The sequence below is a fragment of the Ochotona curzoniae genome, unplaced genomic scaffold, assembly GCF_017591425.1.
Source record: "Ochotona curzoniae isolate NIBS_2020 unplaced genomic scaffold, NIBS_Ocur_1.0 contig_3520, whole genome shotgun sequence".
Taxonomy (NCBI): Eukaryota; Metazoa; Chordata; class Mammalia; order Lagomorpha; family Ochotonidae; genus Ochotona; species Ochotona curzoniae.
In genome coordinates, this window is record NW_024465894.1 from 22,170,065 (window position 1) to 22,193,970 (window position 23,906).

At 42.2% G+C, this 23,906-nt stretch overlaps 1 protein-coding gene across 2 annotated transcripts in view; it reads right to left on the reverse strand.

Annotated features, from left to right (window-relative positions):
• PCSK2 (proprotein convertase subtilisin/kexin type 2) overlaps positions 1-23,906 on the reverse strand; it is a 213,378-nt gene that overhangs the window by 27,879 nt on the left and 161,593 nt on the right. For both annotated transcript variants that reach the window (XM_040981190.1, XM_040981188.1), the window contains 2 exons: positions 19,025-19,101; positions 4,874-4,962 (listed from right to left, as the gene is read on the reverse strand). In XM_040981190.1, coding sequence (XP_040837124.1) covers positions 4,874-4,962; positions 19,025-19,101 — 166 coding nt within the window. The remainder of the gene's footprint in view (positions 1-4,873; positions 4,963-19,024; positions 19,102-23,906) is intronic.

Below are 23,906 nucleotides of genomic sequence, written 5' to 3' on the forward strand. Positions count from 1 at the left end.
TGACTCAACGGCAAGGATTCATAGAGTGCACCTCGGGGGTCTTATATCCCACCTCTGGCCAGGCTTGCCTGCCACTAGAAGGCTTAGAGGTGTGTCTCTGTTCCTCTTCCGTGTTTAGAGGCCTGGTTCACGCTGGGGGGGGTGGGGGCAGTGCTGCAGGGACTGTGGCATGGATGTGAGCACACTCCTCCACCCCTGCTCTGATTACCCAAGGCGTCCTTGTACCTGCTACCGGTGCCTGATACATCTGCCCACAAGATGCCAGTGGTGTCACCTTTTGTGCTAAGGAGCTAAGAGCAAGTTCACGGCCACTCGGTTTCTAATATTTGTAATCTCTTCATGAACATCCTCACGGTGATTTTTGCTGACATTAAAAACTCAGATAAAATATGTATGAACACAGATATGCTGACATGATTTATTGGCCAGTGAATAATGTCTGACCAATATGTTCTGTAGTATATCAAAGTTTGCATATAATGTCTGTAACTTATTGGCCAGTAATCATGACAATATTTTATGAAAGCAATTCCTTGCTGGTAGAAAAATTTTAGATTTTTAAGAATACTTAACCGCTAGATTTTTGAATTATTTTAAAAATCATTTTAAAGAAAATTATTTATTGATTTCTTTATTTGAAAGGCAAAGCAACACACACAAAGGGGGGGAGGAAGAGAGGGAGAGGGAGAGATCTTCCATCTGTTGGGTCACCGCCTAAACGGCTGCAGTGGACACGCTTTGCATTTTATATTTGCTAGTAGGTTTTATCTAAAGTGTATGAAGGAATTTTAAAATATTTGTGGAAAATGGAATGAAAAAATGAGTCTGTTTTGGCATGCAAAATCTTTAAATCCAAGTATAATTTCTTCATAATATACATTTTTTTTCATTAACTTTTGAAGCCCTCTCAGAGGTTGACCCGTGTTGGTCTGGTAATTAAATTTAGCAGCACATACCAGCCGGACAGGGTGGGCCACTGAGGCAGCACTGTTAGGACCAAAGGTTCACTATTTGGAGGGAAATGGAGCTAGTACCACATATACCAGTGACCTTGTGTGAAGGTGCAGGAGACGATATTGGGAACTCATGTTGTGGTGCAGTGGGTTAAGCCACTATCTGTGATGCTGGCACCTCATATGGACACCAGTTTGCGTCCCAGCTGCTCCAACTTCTATGCAGCTTCCTGTCAATGCAGCTGGAAAAACAAAGAGAGGATGGCCTGGGTGCACCCTGCACCCTTGTGGAAGACTCCAATGAAACTCCCGCCTGGCCCAGCCTGGGCCATTATACTTTACTTTTAGGTAAATAAAATAAATCTTAAAAAAGTAAGACTTTTAGGGCCCAGCACTACAGCCTAACAGTTAGTGTCCTCGCCTTGCACACGCTGGGATCTCATGTGGGCGCCAGTTCTAATCCCGGAAGCCCCACTTCCCATCTAGCTCCCTGTTTGTGGCCTGGGAAAGCAGTCGAGGATGGCCCAAAGCCTTGGGACCCTGCACCTGCGTGGGAGACCTGGAAGAAGCTCCTGGCTTCTGGTTTTGGATTGACTCAGCTCCAGCCGTTCCGCCAGCTTGAGGAGTAAATCGTTGAATGAAAGATCTTCTCTGTCTTTCTCTCTTTATATCTGACTTTACAATGAAAATAAATAAATCTTTTTTTTTTAAAGTAGGAATTTTAGGATAAGACATTTTAGTACTGACTCAGAGACCAGGAGCTAATAGCAAAGATGTAATAACATCGCTAACAAATGAATCCTGAGGCAAATGTGAGCAGTTTAGAAACAGAAGAAGAAACTTAGTGCTGCTTTTAGAGAAATCAATTTATAATCTTACCTTCACCCCGCTTTTATTTTCGGACTAAAGGTGTACAGCACTTTAACTTTTTCCAGGCCGATCTGGGAGACGGCACACCTCGCCCAGGAGCCGGCTGGGGCGAGCAATGATCACGCCTGGCCACCAGGGGGCGCGCCGGGCCTCGTTTGCTTCGTTCTGGAAGGCCAAGCCACTTCAGGGCGAATTTGACCCATTTTGGTGAATAATTAAAAAGCAGCCAACTTCTAGAAGTGCTACGTGGAAGGCACAGAACAGTCCCCTGTGACTGTAAGGACTCAGAGTGCCAACACTCGGCTTCGTGTATTGTTGTGGGGAGCGTTCTCTAGAAGAATTCTTTGACTTGGCCGGGACCCGGGAGTTCACCCCAAGCCTGGACCGGGGCCTGGCACTTCCTCAGCCCTGGAGCGGCGGGAGCCGGCGTGCGTGCGTGGCCAAGGACACGGCTGGATTTCCTGGAGCAGGAGCGGCAGGACGCAGGCTGCCCCGGGAGGCTGGGCGTGCGTGACGCGGGCGCCATTTTGGGCCTCAGGACAGACACGGCCCCAGACGTCCTCCCGTGAGGCGGGCGCTGCTGCCGTGCCACCTCCGGGTCCTTGGGTTAGGTCACGGCCCGGTGCCCGGGAGGTGGACTGTGCTCAGCCCGAGAGCCCGTGGGTGGCCCAGAGCCACCCCAGGCGGTGGCCATGGCCGCTGTGCCCCACGAGGGGCCCCGTTCTGAGGGAAGCCGTGACACCTGCTCATCCCGCTCTCCTCCCCTAACAGCAGACTCCTCAGAACTCGCTCCTCAGCAGACTGCTTGAGGCCTCGGGCTTTGATGTTTGCGATTTTAAACGAAGAGAACTAGGGATGTTGTATGAAGGGCCGAGGTGCTTTCTTGGGGGTGCAAGTGACAAGAAAGCCGCAAGCTGCCCCCAACTCGGTTAATGTTGGCAGGCAACCTGTGGAGAACCCCCTTTGCTCAAAAGCCAGCCACCTGGGACGGCGCAGGCTACAGAACCGTGTGGGGAGAAGATCACGGAGCTGCAGGGACGCGTGCTTGGTGTCTTCCCGTTGCCGTGGGTTCGGCCTGTGAGTACAGAACCTGCCCGGTCCGCTTGGCTCCAGTGTGAAGCCGGCTGGCCTGGCCCCGTCCACACTGGCAGCCCCTGGCAGCCCCTGGCGAGTGCGAGCGCTGCCCTTTGGGATGCCCACAGAGCAGGGAGAGCGGGCAAGCGGCAGACAGCGCCGGCAGACTTTGCAGAGGTGACTGCTGAGCCATTTAGGTCCTGAAAATGCATGTGTTAGCACAAAAGGGAGTTTGTGGTTCCATTAAATTGCTAGGAGAAAAAAAAAATCAAGACAATTGTGAAAACAAAAAGCAAGAAAATGGAAATGAAAAAGAAAAATCGAGGTTGGGAATCAGTTACGAAGCAGTTAGAGGCGGCGCCTGGGAGAAGGCGTGTGTCTTGTTGAATGTTTGGCAGTCTCTCCCTTCCCCAGCCCCTCCCTCTCCACTCATCTCTCTGCTTTGGGGGATGCTGGGGAGTTCATTTCTACCACCTACCACTGTGATCTCGAAAGAAACATTCTAAGAGCAGCTTTCCTTAGTGGAGCACCTAGATTCAAGTCCAGGCTCCACTTCCAGACCCGCTTCCTACTCAGGTGCACTCTGGGAAGCCATCAGGGCTGACTTGAACCTTTTTTTTTTTTTTTTTTTAAAGATTTATTTACTTTTATTGGAAAGGCGAATATGCAGAGAGGAGGAGATAGAGAGGAAGATCTTCTGGCTGATGGTTCACTCCCTAAGTGACCACAACAGCTGGAGCTGAGCCAATTCAAAGCCAGGAGCCAGGAGCCACGCAGGTGCAGGGTCTCAAGGCTTTAGGCCATCCTTGACTGCTTTCCCAGACCACAAGCAGGGAGCTGGATGGGAAGCAGGACTGCCGGGATTAGAACCAGTGATCATATGGTATCCCAGTACGTGCAAGGCGAGGATTTTAACCACTATGCTATCACACCAGGCCCGAATCTTTGCTTTCTGAGAGACCTGGAATGAATTCCAGGCCTGGCCTGGCCCAGCCTCTACTGCTTCGGAGAGTGAACCAGTGGGTAGAAGATCTCTTACTCTTTGATTCCTTTGCCTTTCACATAAAACAAAATAAAAAGTTTGTAAATAGAACATATGTCCTTAATGAAGAAATTTATTGTGTGCAACATTTCGAAGGGCTCTGAGTGTGTTTACGAAGAATATGTACCTTCTTATTTTTTAGAGTCTGGTTCAAGTCTCACTAGAATGTTGCTAACCAGGTGAGCACTGTGGTTAAGTTGCTGTCTGCCACTATGGCATCCCATATGGGCGCCGGTTTGAGACTCAGCTGCTCCACTTCTGATCCAACTGCATGCTAAGGCATTTGGGAAACTAGGGGAAGATGACCTGAATGTTGGGGCCCTTTCACCCATGTGTGAGACCCAAAAGAAACTCCTGGCTCCTGGCTTTGGCCTGACCCAGTCCTGGCCATTGGTGACATTTGGGGAGTGAACCCAATGTATGGAAGATCTCTCTCTGTCTCTACTCATTGCCTTTTCCTTTCTCTGTGTAACTCTACATCTCAATTACATAAGTAAATCTTGTCAAAGCATGTTATAGGCATTAACATAAATCCATTTATAAAAAGCTCAGAGACTGGGAATCACCAATATTTGCTGTTAGGGAACAAGGTGATGGTTAATCTTGTACATTTGGGTGATAGCTGGGAGGGGCTGGCCATGCTGGTGGTGCTGAGTGTGTGGCCAGTTTGAATGGTGTGCTTATGATCTGCACACTTTCTGTGTTTATCTCATGCTTACATTAAAAATTCAATGTTATATTGATATTTCACTAGGGTTAAAATAAAAACAAGAAGTGTTTCCACGCCTACTAAATCGACATCAACAAAGCCTAGTATTTCTGCCCCAGTGGGATTTTTGGCTGGGCCTGACCTGAGCTGGCTGGGGAGCAGGTGTGATCTGTGCTGGGACTGGCAGCCCAGCTTGGCATCTGCTTTTTGATGGGGCCTGCTTACCTGCAACTTTGGAGTTGTACGCCACTCCCACCCCACAGATATTGTTGTTGGCGGCAGCAGAGACTTCTCCTGCGCAGCGGGTTCCGTGGCTGTGGAAACACGGTTAAGATGATTCAGATCAGGCATGCAAAGCATTGGGAAGAGGTTCTTTAAGTTCCATGGACTGGAAAACACAGGTGCTTTTCTGTGATTGAGCTGGTGCTAATATGTGGCACATCCGGGTTTCTGTGTGTGCTAATGTTCTCGCTCATTTCTTTCAGTTGTCTTTTGAAGATTTGTTTGTTTTTGTATTTGACAGGCACAGAAACAGGGAGCGAGGGAAAGATACACAGAGAAAGAGAGAGCTCTTCCATCTGTTGGCTCACTTCCCGAGTTGCTGCAGCAGCTAGGTCTGGGCCAGGTTGAAGGCAGGACCTAAGGACTCCATCCTTGTCTCCACCGTGGGTAGCAGGACTGCACTAGCTGTCCTTGGTTGTGTTCCCAGAGCGTTGGAAGGGTGCTGGGTCGCAAACAGAGCAACCAGGATTGAAACCAGCGCTCTAGTGTGGGATGCATGCATGTGAATGCCAGCTCAGCCTGCTGCTGGCCTGGGATGCCTCTGTGACCCTGGGTTTTCTGTAACAAAGAGAATATCTTCACCTATGTCATTTAGTCTTTGGAATTCAAAGCAGCTTGTCGTAGAAAACACATAGGTTGCCTTTAAAAAGGAAACACAGAGTAAGGTACATTTTGTGCTTCTTGGAAAAGCTTTAATTTTTCTGAAGCCCTGAGCCATGGGCTGGTACTTGTTTTCAAGGTAAGTTCAGCACATAGGGGTGTAACTCTGCCTGTTGATGGTAGGTCTTGGCTTATTTCTTACCTTCATCTGATTGAGGGTGTACCATAGAGTCCTACCTTCACACAGGAACAAAAAGGCAAACCCTGGGAATATTTTGCATGGAACTTTATTTTTTTAAAAAATTTATTTACTTTCATTTGGAAGGCAAATTTACAGATGGAGAAGGAGAGAGACAGAGATAGATCTTTCATCCTCTGGTTCACTCCCCACATGGCCTCAACAGCTAAAGCTGGGCCGGTCTGAAGCCAGGAGGCTGGGACTTCTTGGTCTCCCATATAAAATCAGGGGCCCAAGGACTGGGTGATCTTTCACTGTTTTTCCAAGCATATTAGCAGAGAGTCGGATCAGAAGTGGAGCAGCTGGGACTTGAACCAGAGCCCGAATGGGATGCTGGCCTAGCATTCAGAGGTTTAATTGTGCTACACCACAGTGCTGGCCCCTGCATAAAACTTTAAGGACTTTATTGAGGTTTACTAGATTTTAAGCATCTCAGATATTAGGTGATTTTTCTATGATTTGCCTGGCCTAATAGTTCTAGCTTCTGACTAATGAGCATCCTAGAAGGCAGCAGGTAGTGGTCCAAGGTTCTTGGGCCCCTGCCACCCACCTGGGAGAGCTGGATGGAGTTCTTGGCTACTGGCTTCAATCTGGCCTAACCCTGACTGTTTCTGTGGAGTGAATGATTGGATTGGAGATATCTCTGCTTGTCTGTGTCTCTGTTTTCAATGTAAAACAAATAAATAGACGTTAAAAATGCATGAAATATAATAATATATATATAATATGAAATACAAGGGGGTGCTGGGGTTGTGACACTACCTATGACACTGTTACTGCATATAGATAATGGTCCATGTCCTGGCTGTTTTGCTTCCCATCCAACTTCCTGCTCATGGCCAGGCAACAGCAGCAGAAGATGGCTGAAATGGTTGGGTCCCTACCATGGAAGTGGCTTCAGCTTGGCTCAGCCACTTGGGGAGTGAGCCAGCAGATGGAAGACCTCTCTCTATTTCCTTTCTCTTTGTAACTCTGACTCTCAAATAAATAAATAGTTAAGCTTATAATTTTTTATTTGGAAAAGTAATGGAGGAATTTTTCAAAAGTGCTCATGAAACATGGAGTTTAAAGTTAAATTTATTTTGGTAAAAAAAATGTTAAGATCTTTGCATTCAGAGGATCCTTTCAGATTACAGAAATGTCTCAACATAATAGACTGCAAATGAGAATCCCATAGCCAATATTATGTTGAGTGGGGAAGGGGCATAAACTTTCTTGCTAAGATCTGGACTCAGATAAGAAGTCCACTCTCACTGTTTTTATTCAAAATACAATTGGAAACTCTTAACTAGTAGAAAGAAATAAAAGGCATTCAAATAGGTCTGTAAGAAGTGAAATTATTCTTATTTGCAGATGACTTGAGTCCTTATGTAAAAAAAGCCTGGATTCCATTAAAAGACTATTAGAATTAATAAGCAAATTCAGTAAAGTCACAGGATGTAAAATCAGCACAAAAAGTCAGTAGCGTTTTTATACTCCAATAATGAACTAAAAGAGAAAGAAATTATAAAAGCAATCCCTTCACAGTAGCTACAAAAATAAATGTAACCACTTAAGCATGATTAAAATGAGCATTACAAAGCACTGATAAAAGAAATTGATGATAAAAAATAATTGAGAATTAATATTATTAAAATGTCCATTCTAAACAACTTACAGATTTTGAGTAATTTCCTTTGGAATGCGAATGGCATTCTTCACAGAACTGGACAGGTGATTTTTTTTAACCTTTTTTTATCTTGACAAGTGATTTTAAATTGCAAAATGGAGGCACAAAAACCCCAAATAGCCAAAGCAGTCTTGAATGAAGTGATGAAGTTTGAGATTTTGGGACATACTACAGAACTAATGTAATCAAAACAGCATGACATAGAAGAATCAAGAGGGTGGAACAGGGTAAGGACTCGTTTAAACAGTTGGAGTAACATTAGCCAGCGAGGGCACATTCCAGGAAATAGGACAGGACAGAATGACAGCAAAGGGGCACCCGGAGACTGACAGACACAGGAAAGCAGCAGACACAACAGTGTGGTGTTGCTGTGACCAATACCCCACTAGCATTCAGTGAGCAGCGATGTGAACTGCACCAGCAGCCAGAAGTCTGGCATCAACAAGGTGGGAAGGGATGTTCACCAGCTGCTCAGGAGGTGAAGCCAGACAAAGCTATATAGGATACCTGGTGTCTCCCTAATCCTGGGAACTGTTGAAACTGGAACAGGGAGAAAGGTTGTACAGACAACTGTACAGCCTCAGCACAGCATCACAGGAGGTGGAGACTGGTGAGCCAGGAACTGGGGCTATGAGACCATCATAGAAATCTAACATAAGAACCTAGATCTGGAATTCACTGGAGGGAGTGGCATAAGTGACTGCAAACAAAAAGCTATGTACCAACCACAATAAGTAAAATCAGATTGTAGACCTGTGGGTGACAGAGCTTAGAAACTTGCCCCAAAGAGAAGAATCTGATAACCAGAAGTGTAATGACCAAGAGCAAAAGAAGGGACACAGGCACAATAAATATTACTGAAGACTCCCCTGTATAGGGGCAAAAGCCTTTGCCGACCTCAGAGTTAACTGAGTTAACATTGAGAAAATGGGGGACACAGAATTCAAAACACTTGTTGTAAAGTTTCTTATCAACAAGAAGTACGTAAAGCAGGCATTCAAGGAATTTAAGTAATATGTCACACAGGAAATGAATCAAATGAAAGCTGATCTATCAGAAATGAAGACTACAGTGGAGCAAATTTAAAGTATAGTGGAGAGTCTCCAAAATAGAATGAAGGAGGCAGAAGAAGGAACCTTATAATTAGAAGATATTTCCTGTCACGGGGGGTGGGGTGGGAGGAGGAGGAAGCAAGCAAAAAGCTGGAAGCAGAGCTGGGTCAAGCTAAATAAGTATTCAAGAACCGAAACACATTATTAAAAGGCCAAAAGTTATGAGAGTCCCAGAAGGTGCAGGAAGAGAAGCTGGGTTTAGAATATTTAACGAAAGAATTGGGAAAATTTCCCTAATCGAGAGAAAGAATTGGGAAACAACATCCAGGAGGATCACAGAACGCCCAATAGGCTTGACCAAAAGCAATCTTCACCAAGACACATGATAATCAAGCTCTCTTCAATCTAACATAAGGAAAAGTTCCTTAAATGTGCACATGAAAAAAATCAACTGACATATAAAGGAATGCCAATTGAACTCAAAGGAGACCTCTCACAGGAAACTCTACAGGCCAGAAGAGACTGGAGTGACATATTCCAGATTGTACAAGCAAAAACTTGTCAGCCCAGATAACATACCCAGCAAAAATTTCCTTTTTCTTTGAAAATGAAATAAAATTCTTCCACAGTACAGAAAAGTTAAAAGAATATGCTTCTTCCAAACCTGCCCTACAAATGAGACTTAAAGTTGTTCTCTTGACAGAGAAGAGGATTAACACCCACCAAAACCAAAGGCAAACGTGAAGAACATCTCAGTAAAATAACAGAGGACTAAATCAATGCTAAATCAATCAACCCATTGCTAAATGACAGGATCAAATTACTACCCATACATACTAACCCTGAATGTAAATGACTTAAACCCATGAATCAAATGTCATAGATAAGTAGAATGGATTAAAAAACAAAACCCATCTATTTGTTGCCTACAGGAGATGTATATCTCACCAACAAAGAGCAGTGGAAACTATAGCTCATGGATTTGGATTTTTTGTTTTTTTAGTTTCATCTCTTCAAAAACACTTTCTCATTAAATTCTTCACTGACTCATAGATCATAAAATAGCATCATTTTCTTCAAGAATGGCCTTGATTTTCTTTTTCATTTCTTCAGTGATACATTAGTCATTCAATAGCATATTATTTAACTTCATGGCATTATGTCATTTTTTTCTTCCCTTTTTTGATTTTGTTTTGTGGTTTTTCATTAAAGAGCACATATAGTAACTGTGTAATGGAGACTGTCATATCCAGTAGCATGTCATTAGCTTCGTTGCATTATAAATTTATATTTTTCTTCCTGTTGTTAATTTTGTATTGTGGCTTTTTATTTAAGGGAATGTATGGTAACTGTGTAATGGAGACTATCATATTTAGATGTGAGGATACAATGCTGTAAGGAGTTATTCGAATATCCCACCCTGGACCTGGCGCCATTTCCTCTTCCTTACAGCTCATGAAATTTGCGCCAGTCTAGCCATCCACCAATCAGATGTAACCTGGCATTCCACCTGAGAATCCCACCCCCAATCTTCCAGCCCTTCCCCAACCCTGCCCACTCACCAATCATCCCTAGGCATTCACTTGCAGGCACCAATCCCTTGGGGTCTGCCCTTAATCCCTCCCAATCCCTGCCCCCAACACCTTGCAGACAAAAAGGGCCCCCAGGTGTGGCTCTCTTCTTCCCCTCCTCTCCTTCCCCTTCCCCTTTTCTGATCTCCACTACCTCCACCCTGTTCCTGCCCTGCTGGAATAAACCTCCGATGATACCTTGTTGCATCTGGTGTTTTCAGCTCATGTTAAAGAACCAGGTTGTGGGAATTAGCTGTGGGTAAAATATTGTAATATCGTATGAACTAGAACTAGAACTCTAAACTGTTTTAAATAACTAACAAATGCAGTATGCATCTCTACTTCTAGATCAAAGATGGATTCTCAATGAAACTGTTAACTCTATCTTGACAATAGGATATTGGACTCTCTCTCATTGTCCATGCCCACAATGATGGATATATGACTGTTTATGAAGAACTATACTATAGTAATAATATAGGGGAACTCAGTGGAGAGGGGGAACTTGTTCCAGGCCCTATGGAACTGTATCATAAAATGATAATAATAATAAAAAAGAAGTAAAAAAAAAAAAAACCACCCAGCACTACACAAAAAAAACAGATGCATAGACCAATGAAGCAGACTAGAGATACCAGAGATGAACAGACACAGCTACAGCAAACTGGTCTTTGACAAGGTGTTAGAGACACACACCAAAGAAAATAGGACAATCTTTTCAATAAATAGTGCTGGGAAGAATGAACTTCATGTGCAAAATACTGAAACTTGACCTCTAGCTCCACCTTATACAAAAGTCAAATCAATTTGGAATCCAAATCTTAGACATGAAACTATGAAAACATATGGTAAAATCTTGAGGTCATTGATAGAGGCAGTGATCTTTTGGATAAGAGTATAAAACATAGGTAGTAAAGGTGGAAATAAGCAAACAGAACTATACCAAACATGAAGCGTCCGTCTGTCAAAAGACACCATCAATGAATGGTGTAAGAGACAATCAACAAAATGGAAAAAATATTTGCAAACTCTATATCTGGCAGAGGATTAATATCTGGAATATATAAGGGGCTTCAATACAAATTTCCATTGCTATGCATAATCTTCTTCATTACCTTGGCTCATTTGTTTCCATTGAGTTGCTCATCTTTTGTTTTTTCATTGATATGTGGATGGATTTTGTTAGAAGGTCTTTATACAGAGTTTCAGCATTACACATAATGTGTTCTATAGGTTTTTGGATTTGGTAATTGACTCTTTTTTGCACTCATGCTTTTTGTTTCTGTCTGTGTTTTTTGTATGATTTGAAATAAGTAAATAAGTTCTCTTAAAATTTTTTTAAGATGGCACCACAAAATTATTTCCTTCTGATTGAAATTTACATCATGGTTTTTAATTTTGTTGGATGTATCTTGGCTCAGAGTCTTTGGTCTTTTGGATTGCAGGTTAACTTTTTAAAAAGATTTATTTATTTTTATTGCAAAGTCATATATATATAGAGAGAGGAGGAGAGACAGAGAGAAAGATCTTCCATCCGATGATTCACTTCCCAAGTGACTGCAGCTGGAGCTGCGCCAATCTGAAGCCAGGAGCCAGGAGCTCTTCCGGATTTCCCATGCAGGTGCAGAGTCCCAAGACTTTGGTCTATCCTCAACTGCTTTACCAGGCCACAAGTAGGGAGATGGATGGAGCTGGATGGGAAGCAGGGCTACCGGGACTAGAACTGGTGCCCATATGGGATCCCTGCTCATTCAAGGTGAGGGCTTTAGGCACTAGGCCACCGTGATTGCAGGTTAATTTTGAGGTTGGGATTCCCCACTTCCTTTTCTCTCTTCCCTGGGCTATTTTCTTGCCTATGAGTTCTATAGTCGCTTCTATTGATTCTTTGGTTCTGTGACCCACATCCAGGCACTGCAATATTGCTTCAGGCCTCAGGATTCACAAAGCTAATTGAGAGAAGGTAGATTTAATTAACAAGCTAAGGGTCAAAGTTGGCCAACTTCATGGACATGAGGCTGTCTTTTTCTCCAGTCTCCAGCCTCTATAGCTCTGCAGGCTCTTGGAAGCTAGAATCCTGAGGTGGCCAGCTGCAGTATTTTCAAGCCTTGTCTTTGGATCATAAAATGTCAATGTTAGCTCCATTAGAGCTGAAATGGAGATTCTTCAGATTTGATTACATCAATCATATTGTCTATCTAATGCCTGGTGAACTCTATAGGGTAAGACCTTGGGGTTTTAATACTCTGTGGGTTACAATAAGAGAATGAATGGGAAAGTCAGGACAGGTTACAGTAGGCGACAGGTGAGAATGTACATGGCTACTTCTGTGGGAAATTCGATTTGCGGCCCACCACCCTAGCTCTGTTTTCTGAGGTTAGGTGCTAGGCTCTGTAATTCTCCTGATGTATGCCCCGTCTCCTGTCCAGGCAGTGTCTTTGTGTGTCCCTCCTGCTCTAGGCAGCAGTGCAGAAGCACAGCACTAGATCTGCATCAGGAACTTCAATCTTTTTTTTTTTTTTAAGATTTATTTATTTTTATTACAAAGTCAGATATACAGAGAGGAGGAGAGACAGAGAGGAAGATCTTCCATCCGATGATTCACTCCCCAAGTGAGCGCAATGTCCGGTGCTGTGCCGATCCAAAACCAGGAGCCAGGAACCTCCTCCAGGTCTCCCACGTGGGTGCAGGGTCCCAAAGCTTTGGGCCATCCTCGACTGCCTTCCCAGGCCACAAGCAGGGAGCTGGATGGGAAGTGGAGCTGCCGGGATTAGAACCAGCGTCCATATGGGATCTTGGCGCGTTCAAGGCGAGGACTTCAGCCGCTAGGCCATGCCACTGGGCCCAGGAACTTCAATCTTGAATTGACTGTTCCCTGGGTTCATGAAGGGTTTAGATGAGAGAATGGATGTCTGAGAAAGATGGGTAAATGGCTGGGCCATCTAGTCCACACCTTTGGTGCTCGTCTTCCTGCTTTCCTGTGTAGCTGGAGGATATTTGATGTAACTTTTGTAGTAATCCCTTTATTGATATTCAAAATTATGCTTGCTGCCATTTAGGAAGTGCCTACGTTGTGCCATGCTCTATACTAAACACTGTATAAATGTTTCTAATATACAGTTGCAATTTTTAACATAAACAAAGGTTCAACATGAGAACCCATTTTAGAGACAGGGAAGTAGACCTGAAGATCACTTACCAACCAAGGGCCATGCTACTGCATTTCTGCATTTGTCAGCCAGTACCTGCTGTCTTTTTCTCCCTTCAGAATATAATTACGACTGCTTTATAATATGAGTGCTTTAAAATCTCCCTGTATGACATGCACAACATAACTTTTAAAGTGGAAATGATTATACCAACACAGAAGTATTTTTAATGATCTTTATAATTTTCTCCCCAATCTTTATTTTTTTTCTCTCCAATCTTTAAATCTGTATCATATCTGTTTATTTAGTTAAAGGGAACTTTTAAATGATGAAGATTTGCATAATCCAGGTAGTGGACTAGAAATTAGAAGCAAAACAAACAAACAACAAAACCTGCTAATCCTCTAATAGCCCAGGAGAGCAAGCCAATTCCCCTCTGCTGGGTTGCCTTGTGCTCTGGTTTGAATTTACAGGAGGTAGTTTAAGCAACAGCCTCTGAGCTCCTGTCATTTCCTGAGGAAGGCTTGAAGTACACATGGAGAAAAGTGAAATTAGGTCTTTGAGAACAGTTTGGATTTTACTATCCATGAGTGTCTGCAGAATTAGTCCATGCATATGCGAGGAAGAGATGCTCCTCTCTTCTGAAGCCATGAGGCATCACCAGAGTGAAGTATCCCTTTCCGTGAGTGTGTGGACTGTCAGCCAGAGGGGCCTTGTTCCCCACACATTCCTCTGATGCCAGACATGTAGAGTTCTTCAAAATGAAATACGACTTTCAGTAAAAAAGAAAAGTTTGTCACTGAGATTTGTTCTTGTTTGAGGCTTTAGTGAATGCTGTCACTCAAATTAACTCCCACAGGATAAATGTTCTTCTGTATCCATTTCATCTTCTGCATTCCCCACTCTGGTTGCTTGAGTAATAAATGTCTTCCCTCCTCCGAATTTATAGTAAACTTTTTGCAGCCAGGGATAGCATCTAATCCAGAAACCCTTACTCTTTAAGGCTTAATAGATAGAGTGTGCTGCATCCTCTGATGCTTCATAAATATTGCTGGTGGCAGAGATGACATTTCAGTGTGAATGCCTGTCAAGGAAATGCTATGCAAGATGGAGTTTTATGGACAACAGCATAGTAATGGAATACAGATCTGCAATGCATCACCAAACATTGACTTAAAACTGAGCAAGGCTGCAAGATTATTGACCAAACGTGGGCTGCAAACCTTGTAAGCAGCAGACAGCTCATAAAATGGACAGATGTCAAGGCCACTCAACATCTCAGCATGGCTGAGAAGGTAAACCACCTATCCATCAGCCAGTCGATCAATATTTATTGAATGCCAGCAAGGAAGGAGATGTGATGCCAGATCCCACACAGCAAATCAATTCTCTGTTTTGTTTATTAATGATATTCATTAAATGAGTATTACTTTCTACCATTTTGTAATCCGGGTTATTATTATTATTTGTGCAGATTTATTTTCCTGAGTGCAAGCTAGGGGAAAAATCAAACTGCTTTTTCAGATTTCTCAGTTGTTTTGCACATGTATCTCTGGAATTTCAATATCATATGTGTCTATTAAGTGGTTCACGGTAGAATAGATACACTTGCTCTGCTTAAAAAGAACAGTCCTAAAAAAAAAAAGTGGAAATTAATACATTCTCAATGCAGGCTCCTTGAAAGCAGTACTATGTATGTGAGAAGTTTGTTTTCATAAAGGAACCATGGCTTGGAGTTTCCAATATGTTTTGAAAAAATACACTTGAAGGGAAACAAGTTATTAAGCCAGTATGTAGGTGTGATATGTTGGTTTGAAAGTCAGGATGGCTTGGGAAAGATGCATTGGCTTGCCAACCCAAGCAAACATTCTACTTGTCTGAGTGTCTCTGTTGTGCACTTAACTATTTTCCAGTAATGAGGACTTTGTGATGGATTTCCACTGCATTTCCTGTGTAGACATTACTTCTGTGTTCAAAGCAATCTTTGCAGTAGGCTGTGTGGCTAGAAGAGCCAACAGCATTGAGCCCTTGGCTTCTCAGCACCCCATGGCCTTTATCAGGGTTTTGGTGTATGTTAGCATGATCCCCCTAACAGAGCCCCCAAACAGAGATGGGTACCACATATGATGCCCGCACCCAGAGAGTACCTGAAAAGCCATTTGCATGTCTTGGTGGCTGCACAGCTGGCCAGGGGTTCCTGCTGAAACATCTGTAGATGCTGCCCTTGCCAACGGCAAGTGCCAGATTCAAGGCTCCTACTGGGTGGCAATCCTCTTTAAGTGCAATGGCAGAATGATCTTCCTCTATGCTCCTCATCCAGTTTCTGACCCAACCACCACATCTTTCCTTTCTTCTCTCAAAACCTCATCCAAACCTTTTGCATCTCACCTCTTCTAGGACTCCTTAGAATCCTTGCACTGGCTTTTGCTTGGCGCATCAGTTACAGTTACCACTTCCTCAAAAGCATCCTGCACCCCTCTGTCTCCCCATTATTGCCTTAGTTGTATTGTACTCTTATCCTGGAGTGCATTTGCCCCTTCCTTCAGTTCCATATTTAGCTTCCTTCATATACTAGATTGGTGACCCCCTAATTAGCATCAAACGTTTCCTTCACCGTGTATTAGTTATATGACTTTGCACAAGCTACTTTTCTGTGCCTCAGTTTTCAAAATGGAAATAATTATGGTAATACCTATTTCAGAGGGTGATTGTGAGATGTAATTGAATTAGTATATGCAAAGTGCTTAAAAACAGTGTCTTAATAGTTCCTGCTCAATGTGTATTTTAAGCATTTCTTTTTCTAAAAGATTTATTTTTATTTATATGAAATGCAGAGTTAGAGAGAAAGACACACACACATACACACACACAGAGCACTTGTGCTATTTTGGCCTAGGCAACATTTTCCAGTGTAGTTATTGGGCATCTGTTGCCTCCTCGTATGAAATTACAAGCTCTTTGATAAGTGCCAAACTAAAGTCTGTTATTTTTCTTGCTTCTTTTTTTATGCTCTGTGCTTTTCAAATTTACTTCTTATTGTAGAAAATATAAAAATCTGCAAAATAGCATGAAATCCTTGGTACCAATCCCCTGGCTTTGGCAATGACCAATTCATGACAAATTTTTATTTTCTCTGCACTCCAACCCATTCTCTTCCCTCCTTCTTCAACATGTCAGTAGTAGTGAATATCAGGGAAAAGAGCATATCCTCCCAGCGTGATTCTTGAATAAATATATCCTACACTCATGGGAAGGTTGCTTTATTCTCTTCCTGTTTATGCCAAGCAGGTTTCCATCTCCAGGATGATGCCAGCCATTGGACCAAGGTTTTGAGCTCTGACACATTATCCTCCCACATCACTTACAGCAGCAGTTATGTCCCCAGAGCTCATGATTTCAGTGTGGCATCATTCAGTCTTTGTAACAACAATTCGTGCTGGTCGAGGATCTCTGAAAATGACTTGATAATTGGGAAAAGCACATTTATTGGTCAAAGTGGACATTCTGTCTTGAATCATTGGCTCCTTAAGACCCAAAGATGGTGCCTGCCTGAGTCACTATGTATGTGTCGTGAGTAATTAGAAACTTGGGAATTCTTTTCACCAACAATGATGAATTTTTATTACTCCAAGCATAATTAGCCCTAATTAGAGGTTTCTAGCTGGTTTAAAATGGTACTTTCAAGAACTAGTTTGCAATTGGAAATATGCAGTGCTTTAAGACAGAAGACATTTTCTTAATGCTATTTTTTTTTATTTGAAGTATTATTTCAGCACATCATCCAGGAAGATTTGGTTGGGGCATATTGTGTTTTGGTTCAGAAAATGTGGTTAGGGATTATATAAAGGTGCTTCAACCATTCAGTGAAACTGGAATTCAAAACTAATTTGAGGGAGGGCATTTTGACCTAGAGGGTTAAGATGGGATGCTGGTATCTCATATCGAAGCGTTGTTTCGAGTCTTGACTACTCTGCTTTCAATTCAGCTTCCTGCTGCTGCATTCCGGGAGACATGATACTTCAAGTTCTTGGGCCCCTTCTACATATGAGGGAGTCCTGGATGAAATTCCAGACTCCTGGTTCAGCCCTGGATATTGAGGGAATTTGCTGCAGTGAGCCAGTAGATAGAAGATTCTCTCTCTCACTGCCCTTCAGACAGATGAAAATAACCAAACAGAGAAAGATTTGAAGTCCACACATGATTTCTTTCTCACAATGCATGTTTTTCCACAATATTTTTGAAGACCCTTTGTATTCCTGGATCAATCCACTGAAGAGAAACTTAGTACCTTTAGCTTCAGGGAGCCAGCAAGTAGCCAACACATTTGTTGCTGCCTTCTTTTCTGATACCATGTGGCTGGTGGCTACTCAATCATAAAGGAGCTGGACCCTTTTCCACATGGTGCTCCAAGTTGCTAATTATATTCAACTCCTGGCTAAGTGACACTTGTTTGGCAACTATATATCCCTGTGTCTGAAAAGGCTTTATTTGCTAAGGATATTTGTGGGTATGGGGTTATAAGTTATGAGGGTAAATGACATTTCATGCCCAAAGTTATCAGACATTTTTAATACAGTCTCAGCTTCCACCTTCATAGATCTAAGTCCTGTGTGATCGTGTGATCATATTCAGGCTGCAGGTAAAGTTGATCAAGAAGCATGCTATTAGACACTGACCATTATGTTATAAAGTTACATCTTGTTTTTTTTCTCATGCTTTTCTGTGTTACCAATCTCTGGGACCCTGTCTCTGCCAGTGCCACTCTCAATTGTACTTGCTCAATGTGGACACACAAGTGAGCTGTGTGGGCCACTGGAAATCTACCCTGGTGTTTCTACAGACATTCTGCTTTTTCAGTAGGCCGAGAAAAAGGATTGCCATAAAAGAATTATATATATTTGAATTTAGAAGCAATGTGAAGTGTAAATCTACCCTTGGCTTTGACTTGTACTCCAGTTGTCTGATCAGAGAAGCCAGTCAACTCTCTGAGCTTGTTTCTTTATTACTGGATGGAAAACATCAGCTTTTGTCTTATCTGCAACTTAGGTTGGTTTGAGATGTGAGAGAAATGGATACAGTGATCCACACATAAAATATATTACATTGAAATTAATGGGTTTTCATTAACTTCACTTAAGGACATCAAAAAAGGAGCACTAAGTTTAAATATCTAAACATTCTTTTATTCAGTAAGCCATATGCTTTCTCTCTTGACATTCCTTATATTTATTTGCCATTTTGGGCATGTATTTAATTGCAGAAAAATAGAGGCTGAATTTGCATGTTTAGTAGCAAAACTATCTTTGGATAGACCATTTGGGTAGTTTTATGTGATAGGAACGTTATCCCATGCAATACTTCAAACCTCTACCTGTAATGCTTACTTTTGTTGAGTGAGCCTCACATGAGCTGTTGTTAAATTTATAGAGGAAGTACTTTTTCAAACACAGACCCAAACCTAAGGGACAAGTTTCTCTGCAATAATTGTAGCAGACCAAGCAAAGTCAGTATTGTCAAATCATCTTGTGGTAGGTTAAGAAAGGACTTGTGATTTCTACTTTAAAAAAAATCTTTAAGAGATTAAAGTAGCAAATAATTCCTGGCTTGACTGAACAGAATTGTTGAAAGATAATTCTAAGAAAGTGCCTTAATATTAAAAAAAAAATTGAGAACTTATAGAATGGAGCCACTAGGAAGAAAAAAAATTCACAGTATAGAGAAGCATTGTGATGATTTTGCTGGTGATGGTCAAGCGTTAAAGCAAAGTGAAATAAAATCTCATTGCTTCAAGTCAAAGATGCCCAAGAATTCTGGTTACCTGTTAAACCAGTCATCTGTGTATCGAGGGTAAGGATAGGGGTCGTTGCTGCTGAAGTCATAACTTGCTTCGGCATTCTGAAAAACACAAGGTATTTCATTAGGTCTGTCAAGCCACAGACCTGATAAAGGGAAGATTACAGTCCCTCCTTGGAGTGCCATATTAGTGGTCTGTGCTGGGTCAGTCCTTGTAAAACTGTGAAAGAGTTTAAAGTGTCCTTGGAGCTGTCGACCTTGCCCCTGTACTCTTTCCCAGGCTGCCTCATGTCTGCCTTTTCCATGTGCTCAAGAGGTTGGCAAATCTGAGCTCTGTGTTCTCTGGGACTGTCTTTCTTTTAAGCTGAGGTGTACCTTGTGGGCTAGTAGATTTCCCCCAGAATCTGGGACTCAAGGTAAACTTCTGTGTTACTTCTTTGGATTAATGGGCAGAAAGTTCTAGTTCTCATGTCATAACTGTGGTAGCTTCTAGAGTTCTCTTGCTTTTTTGCAGAAGGTTCATTTCAGTCTCCCTACTTCCTACTGTCATAAGGCTTGTTCTTTTCCCTCATTGGTGTCATCTTTGCCCAATTTCCTAATATTGCCAACAATTGATCTTATTCATTCATTTGGCTAATAACATGGGAGTCAAGCATATGTCAGAGACCTTGCTGGGTATGGTAGAACCATGGTAGCGTGCTTGCCCTCCTGTGACTTATGGCCTAGTTGGGGGACAGAATTAATCAAAAGATCAAACAAATCAATTTGCAGTTGCAAATGGCAATAAACATGTACTCCTATGTCCTACAGTAGAGAGAAGTGCAAAGTTCTAGGTATTCCAGTGCCTTAATATTGTATAATTAATTGATTATCCTGAGAAGGAAGGATAAAGAAAAGGAAGAGAGAGGAGGGGTGAGGGGAGAAGAGAAGAGAGAGATAGAGCGGGGGAGATATGTATGTTTTATCTGCTTATTCATTCTTCAAATGGGCTGAGCAAGGCTGAAGCTGAAAGCCAGAAACCCAATCCAGACTTCCCATGTGAGTGACAGTGACTCAATTATTTGAATCATCGCTTGTTGCCTTCCAAGATGTGCATTAGCAGGAACTGGGGGCAAAGCTAAGTCTTGAACCCTGGAATTGTTATGAGGTACCTAGTCAATGTCTTAACCCCTAACATTTTTTTTTTTCAATTGTCCACCCTCACAATTCTTTTTTCCCATGGAGAATCTTTCTCTACCTAAAGCAATTATATATTCACTTAAACTGCCTTTAAGTGATTTCATTCTCATTAAAAAAATTTAATTTAGTTGTTTAGTTGATCTGTCTTTTGTTTGGTCTGTGGTGAGCAATGAGCCATCCTCATTTGGAGGCTGTTGCCTTTTCTGCTGGTCCAGAGACGCTGGTCTCTGGGAAGCTCATCTCTGCATCTCTCTCTTCTTGTTTTTGGGAGTTTGCAGTAAAGACTTTAGGTAGCTCTTGATCCACAGTACACACTGGGTCAGGAAATACTGGATTAGATTGGCAACCTTCCACTGGCATTTCTGATTCCAAGAGCCCTCAGATATTTTCAGTCATTGTGCTCTATTATAAGGTTAAAACACTTGAGTTGTTAAACGTAATGTATTCATGGCTTCATGTTTTTAAGAGCCCACTGACTAGTTTCATTAACTTTCATTTTGATTTGTTGGATGACAAAGGGCTGATTGTCACCAATGGTTTCCATGATAAGCAGTATAATACCAAACTATTTGAATACATATACTTTGGCAGGAATTTCCCCAAAATTTGACCCAGTCATTTTGCCTTGAGTCTTAAACATATCTATCCTTTGTTTTGGAATCTAGATCTCCATCTACCTCCTGGGTCTTGGAGAATAAGACTTCAGTCTCCACTCGCCATAAAGATTGGTAAGTGCACTGTTTTTCTTCTTCTTCTTCTTCTTCTTGTGTCTCATTTGGATCCAAGCGTTTTTTGTTCAGTTTTGAAATTTAATTTTGAATTTGGTATACTGCCCTGGTCTGAGGGGGACCCACCTAAAATTGGCATGTTTGTCCCCTGAATCTCTTTAAGATATTTGTGTTTCAGTTCTTTTCAGGGATACTATTTGAACTAGTAACTTTATTGTTTTCCCGAAGTTTTGTTCCGTTACCCTTAACTTTCCCTGAATTCTTCAGAGACAAGAGCATTCTTTGGTTGAGTTAGTAGGGTATGAATATTGAAAGAAGTAGGTTAACATTTTTTTCCTTTGGGCTTCAAAGCTGAGAGTTTGCACTTAAGCAATAGATTTGGAAAATTCTTTGCTAAGTCTGGTTTGTTTCTTCATGGAAGAGATTGGAATTCTCTGGTCCAAAGTGAGTTGGATTGGAAATTTGCAGATAGTAGTCGTTATGGGGCTCCTATTTGCTGAGCTCTATTCTTGAAGTGCAAAGGGCCTGCTGGAAGGTCCAACCTTGGAGTGGTTTGGGACTCACTACATGTTAAAGACATGAAGTTGCATAGCAGAAGTAACTCCATGAAGTGTCTTAGCTGACAGGCTTAGGATAGCACCATTCTGTTTTCTCCGGACTCCAGAGTGGTGCATAGAAATATTCTATGGGAAGCTGAGATTGGTGAGTAGATTGTGTTGGAAATCATTTGGTCTAGAAAGTTCTGGTGGCCAGGATAAGGATCCAGAATTTAAAGAATGGTTCTCTAGCTTTCCATCCTGGCCCATCTCTCTGGTTTGTTGTAGCACCTCAGTGGGTTGAGACATCTTGGCTCTTGTTCCTGACTTTGGAGAAGACTGTTCACCCCGTGATCGGTGGGGTTACAAGGAAGACTTGGAGAATGTGTAGCCAAAAGCCTGTGGCATTCTGCAAGCACTTACAACAAGAAGAGAGACCATATGTTGAAAGAGATGATGACTTTTGAACAATAATAATTTTGTTGTCTTTACAATAGACTTGATGACTGATATGCTTAAATTGCTTAGATAACAGTCTATGCTGAGCAGGAGTAAGAACAAACCGGTGTTTTTCCTGATTGGTTCTATAGGTCTTCTGGCTAAAAATCAAATGTTTTATAGCAAGAATGATAGCGAACGTTGTGTAAGGGTTATGTTTGGGCTTTGATAGCTTGAACCATTTATTGCTTTGCATTATAATTGCATTCAGGAACTAAGTTAAACTTGCCTTGCCATATACTGAACTTTTCTACAATGGTTATTTATGTGGACATTTTGGGGGAAGTAGTGTTTAAAGCTCTAAGCCAGATGCTAGTTTTTGTTTGGACTTTGCCAGCTAATTTCTATAATGCAATAGTTTTCTTGCTTTAGAAAATATTTTTTTGGTTTAGTGAACATGATTTAGTTTTTGATGATTCAGGATCAGGATGATTCAGAGTCATCATTAAGAACTTGAGTTTTCATCGTAACGTTATACAGAAAATGAGAAGATGGGGTTGAGTCCAAACCAACCTCAGAGCTCCCAGGGAAGTTATTTTTGTAAGAAATTTCTGATAACGGTTTACTTTCTATTAAAAAGTTTTCACAGGGAAGAAAACAAATTGCTTCTGAAATTTGATACTTCTGATGTTTAATTTTGGAATATTTTAGTGATAGGAAGCAAGGCTGGATTTACTATTAGGCTAAGAAGCTCGATAATTAAGGGTTTGGCAATGTTTGCCCTTTGTAATTTTTAGGAAAGACTTATTTATTTGAAAGGCAGAGTTTATGGGGGTGTGGACAGGAATATTCCATATATTGGCTCACATCACAATGGCTGCAATGGTTGGGGCTTGACCAGGCTGAGGCCAGGAGCCTGGACTCTATCTGGGTTTCTAATGTGGGTGCAGGGGCCAAGCACTCAGGCCATCTTGTGCTGCCTTCTCAGGTGCATTAACAAGAGGCTGCATCAGCAGCTGAGCAGCCAGGGCTCAAACTGGCATTCCAGGATGAGATACTGGTATATTCCAGCAGGTGATGCTAGCTCCACTGTGTGCACTTTTCAAGCAGATGGCTCATGTGTACTCTAAGCTAAGAAAGGAGAAATGTTTATTTTCATGAAATTCTCTGTCCTGTCATATGTGGGTGGAGAGGAAGGGAAAGGAAGTTTAAAATCAGATCAGTATGGTTTTGAAACTAGACTGTTTTTGATCTTGGAAAATTTTCTCTGCCTTTTTTTTTTCTTTTTTTTTTTTTTTTTTTGGGCCATAGGTTCTCTATCTTTGAAATGCAGGCTATAGGGCCAGTGTTGTGCCTCAGCTAGCTAAGCCACCACTCGCAACACCAGAATCTCACATATGAGAACCAGTTGGAGTCCCAGTTGTCCCACTTTCCATCCAGCTTCCTGCTAATGTGGCTGGGAAGGGAATGGAAGTTGTGTCAAGTACTTGTGCTCCTGCCACTGCTGTGGGAGACCAGGATGGAGTTCCTGGCTGCAGCATGGCCCAGCCCTGGCTACCATTCTGGGGAGTGAACCAGTGGATGGAAGATCTCTTTCTGTCTCTGTCTTTCCCTGTTTCTCTGCCACTCTGCCTTTCAAATAAACTAATAAATAAGTCTTTAAAAACTGCAGATAATGAAACTACTTGATTGCTGAGAGGTTAAGATGGAAGAAGAGATGCGAGCTGCAGAACACATCACCTGGCTCAGTGTGGCATTCTGCTGCCTCTTCTTATTTTGTGGCTTTCTTCTCTGATCACCCACAGCAAGGGTCACAAAATAGGGCCCACAGGACAAATCTGTCTTACTACCTGTTTTAGCAAATAGTTTTGTTCTGTTGGAAGCCAGTCATGATCATTTGAGTACAGACTGCCTATGGCTACTTTTGCCTATAGTAGCCGAGTTAGGCAAGTGTGGCAGACTCCCTCAAGGCCTAAAATATTTACTATTTGGCTTTTTATCGTTAAGAGTTGGCTGACCCTTGGTC